The following is a 3,923-nucleotide window of genomic DNA, read 5'->3' as shown; positions in this document are numbered from 1 at the left end:
GGAAACAAAAAAAAGATTTGTTATGAAGTTCACCAAAGAGATGGAGGGAACAACAACAAACCACATAGAGACAAAAAAGGACCGAGATATGGATCCTCAAGCGCTCAAGCCGACTCCCTCAAGGCATCAAGGCATCAACCTGGCTCCTTCCAGGCATACCTAGCCCCCTTCAGGCACCAATCAGAATCTTCCCAGGCATTATCCTGACTCCATCCAGGCAGGAGCTGGCTGCACCTCGCGATATCCCGCTCCATCTCGCCTAATCTCGCCCCATCTCGTCTAATCTCGCCTCGCCTCGCCTCATCTCGCCTCATCTCGCCTCATCTCGCCTCATCTCGCCTCATCTCACCTCATCTCGCCTCATTACGCCGCACGACGTGACCCGAGATCGACCCGAGATTGACCCGGGATTGACCCGAGATCGACCCGAGATCGACCCGAGATTGACCCGAGATCGACCCGAGATCGACACGAGATCGACCAGAGGTCGACCCGAGAAGGCCCCTCTGGGGGGCAGATTGACTCAACAAGGCCCCAAAGCCCCCTCTCTGGGGGACCCCTCCCCCCCCACCCCGAGTGTCCGTGTCCTTCGCGAGTCACCGATGGGGAGCGGGGGGGGGGGTGCGAAAAACGAACAGGGGAGGCTGGGGAGGGGGGGGTCCACTCTGAAGACAGCCGACCGCGGAGGGGTTTTGTCCCACAGGGTTTTACCCTCCGCGTGAGGATCGGCGCGGCGAGGGGGTAGGCTCGAATTCGCCGCGCAACATTTCACCCCCACAGGACCCCGCCCTCCCCCCCCCATGGTCCCACCACCTAGAACCCCAATCTTAGGCTTCGCACCCCCTCCTTGCGCAGTGTCCCCCACTATGTGTCGCCGTTTTCGGGGCACGCTATCCTGTGTAGTCAGGGCAAGTGGGGGCGGGGGGCACTCCCATCTCTCCTGTGTACGGGTGGTGACTGTCCCTAGTCTCGGAGGGGGGCTTGAAGGTAAGAATATTTTATTTTTTTTTTCGAGGGTTAGCCCCGCGTACCAGGTTTCAGGACCCCCCCCCCCTTTCAGCGCATGTCAGTCGCGCTGCAGCTCGCGGCGGCGGAAGAGATTGCAACCGCGAGCTCAGCGGGCTCGCCGCGGCGTCGGAGGACCTACGCCCACACCACACCTGGCTCCAACGTGGACACGCCCATAGCTGGGGACACTACTAGGTCACGCATGGCATCAGAAGTGTTACCTCTGGGCCCCGAAAGGCATCTCTAGCAGCGTCGTTACGCATACGCCCCTCATAGCCCTCCCCTCCTGGGCGCATGCGCCTCACATCTCGCCAGAGCATAAGCCCTTGGTGTGCGGCGAGACGAGTTTTTCGCCACATCGCCGCGAGCAGCAAGCCGCCCGCCGCAAACAGCCGGAGGCATCGCCACGGCACTGACTGCGCCGCGATCCCGCACCCGTCGACGAAGCTCCCCCCGCGGAAGACCGCGCGTAGCGACGCCTTGACGATCGAGATGAGCGCGCTCGAGGCTCGCCCACCTACTGCCCCTGAGAGTTGGTTATGAGTGGGATCAGCTCCCCCCCTTGGGTTCGAAGCCGCCACAACCTCACACCCAACACCACAGGTGGGATCAGAGAGAGACTCCGCACCGGACACCGCCCGGGCACAGACCCCCTACCCTTCGGATCGCACAGGGCCCCCTCGGAGCAGCCCACACACAATCACGCATCGGCAGAACTAGTGCCTGAGTCAGGCAGACAGCACAGACAAGGAGAGGAGAGAGAGAGGAGAGAGAGAGAGGAGAGAGGAGAGGGCATGGGAGAGGGTGAGGGAGTGTGCACACGTGAGGAGTGGGGACCTGGGGAGGGTGGCTGTGGTGGGCTGTAGTCCTACTACGTGGTTACAACCACGCGCCCCTCAGGAGCTTAAGGTAGAGTGGAGCGCCCTAGACGCCTCGGTGCCTCCCACCGGCGTGAAGACCATCCGGATCTGCCGGGGTCGCCCTCCGGACGGACCCGTCCCCGCGAATGGCCCACGGTCCTCCGTCGCCAGGTCGAACCCCCTGCCTCCCGGTTGACCCCCCAGTCCTCGTACTCGACCATTAAATAAACTCAAAGGTCCACCACAGCCACCACCCTCCACCTCCACCGTCGAGCCGCGATCGCTGCCGCCTGCGACGCCGCCCGCCGCGTCAGATGCCCGCGACGCCCGCGGCGAGTCGAGTCGGAGAGCCGAGCCCGCGCACCAGCAGCAGCATCTGCACCAGCAGCAGCACCAGCAGCACCACCACCAGCAGCAGAGAGAGGCGCCAATTTTGAGGTTGCCCGAGACAGCCTGGAGATGGCCCCGCGTTGTAGCCCCGGTGCCGGCGCCTCACATCTCAGCATCCAGGGGCCGGTTCCGCCGCGCAGTCGAGCAGCAGGAGCTCGGGCACAGCTTTGTCGACAAAGAGCTTGATCAAAATTTCGGCGAAGAAGCGCCACCGGCGGCACGCCGGGATGAATCCGGACCGTTCACATTGTTCGACACCGCGACGGCGAGCCGCCGCGGGCCCACAGGAGGGCTCGGAGCCGCGGCACCGGTCCGCGCCGCCAGCGGGGCGAGAGCACCAGCCTACAACCTGCCGACATGGCAGTTGCGACGGCGCTTTCACACACACACAGTACGAGTATTTTAGGTCGCATCAAGAAATGTCATCCGCCGCCACTGCCGTCCGCCCCCCGCCCTCTGTGTGCGGTCTCACTTGAAGAAGAGGTCCTTTACTGTGTCGAAGCCGATCTTCCACATCCGGTCCAAGAGGCTAGACTCGCGGACGTATGGCCGCCGTAGCTCGTACGCGTCGGGCGCGAAACCGACGGGGCGGATGCCTTGATAGATGCGAAACACTTCCGCCGGGTCCCAGCGGCTCTTGATGCGAGCCAGCTCGTCATAGTTGGGGAAGTAGTCGCGTGCCGTGAGCGTCTCGGAAGGCGTGTTGTAGTAGCGGTACAGGTCGGGGCAGAGAGCGAGGACCGCGTTGTTCAATGCAACTGAAAGAAGAAAGAAAGAAAACGGACAACCCAGGGAGGGATCAATGCAACTGGGGGAAGAAAAAACCGTGTTCGTCTCTGGCGGCATGCTCTCGGCTGGCGCGCCTCGCCGACGCGCGCCCGTGCTCCGCCTCGCTCGGCGTGGCCTCGACCTGAGCTACAGCCCCAGGCGGAACGCGCCAAAGCTCAATCACGTGATACCTCGCCTGAATCCGCGCCGCCTCCGCGAGAGTGAGGCCAACCGGCGCGCTGTGCCAGAGGCCGCGAGTGAGCGTCCCGCAGCGACCGAGCGGCCGTGGCGCGACCTGGCGGTGCCCATGCTGCACCTGCCGGACGCGCTCGACGCTGCCTTGCGCGAAGTCACCACGCGCCGGCTGCGCGCACGCGGGGCACACGCGGGCACGCCGCCCGAGGAGATGGGCGTGGACGAGCAGGCCGCCGAGCGGATGCACGGCGCGTACGCCGGCGTCTACCGTGCGCTGCACGAGGCGCGGCGGCGACTGCCCGGCTGGCAGCCGCGCAGCTCGCTCGAGTTCGGCGCGGGCCTTGGCGCGGGCGCGTGGGCGGCCGCCGAGGTCTAGGAAGTGTCTAGGAAGTGTCTGGGAGGTGTCGGGGAAGTGTCTAGGCTCGTGGGCGGCCGCCGAGGTGTGGCCAGCGGCGCAGCTCGCCCTCACCGCCGTCGAGCCAAACTCCGACCTCCGGTTCGCCGCGGCGGAGCTGTGGGAGGGCGGGCAGGCGGCCTAGAGGCGGAAGATCTCCCCATATCTCCCCGTATCTCCACCATATCTCGCGCCCTAGAGGCGGAAGATCTCCCCATATCTCCCCGTATCTCCACCATATCTCGCGCCCTAGAGGCGGAAGATCTCCCCATATCTCCCCGTATCTCCACCATATCTCGCGCCCTAGA

General features: G+C 64.6%; 2 protein-coding genes across 2 annotated transcripts; one reads left to right on the top strand and one right to left on the bottom strand.

Annotated features, from left to right (window-relative positions):
• Window positions 1–2,726: 2,726 nt before the first annotated feature.
• EMIHUDRAFT_251614 (hypothetical protein) lies at window positions 2,727–3,104 on the bottom strand (the record flags this gene model as incomplete). Its single annotated transcript, XM_005791236.1, has 1 exon — window positions 2,727–3,104. One exon carries the CDS (start codon window positions 3,102–3,104, stop codon window positions 2,727–2,729), a length of 378 nt encoding a protein of 125 aa, XP_005791293.1.
• Window positions 3,103–3,760, top strand: EMIHUDRAFT_122139 (hypothetical protein; the record flags this gene model as incomplete). The annotated part of the gene is made up of 2 exons (XM_005791235.1): window positions 3,103–3,591; window positions 3,623–3,760. 2 exons carry the CDS (start codon window positions 3,103–3,105, stop codon window positions 3,758–3,760), a joined length of 627 nt encoding a protein of 208 aa, XP_005791292.1.
• Between the last annotated feature and the right edge of the window lie 163 nt (window positions 3,761–3,923).

The sequence above is a fragment of the Emiliania huxleyi genome (genome assembly GCF_000372725.1).
Source record: "Emiliania huxleyi CCMP1516 unplaced genomic scaffold EMIHUscaffold_1140, whole genome shotgun sequence".
In the NCBI taxonomy this organism is placed as follows: Eukaryota; Haptophyta; order Isochrysidales; family Noelaerhabdaceae; genus Emiliania; species Emiliania huxleyi.
This window is presented reverse-complemented; position numbering and strand designations above follow the sequence as displayed.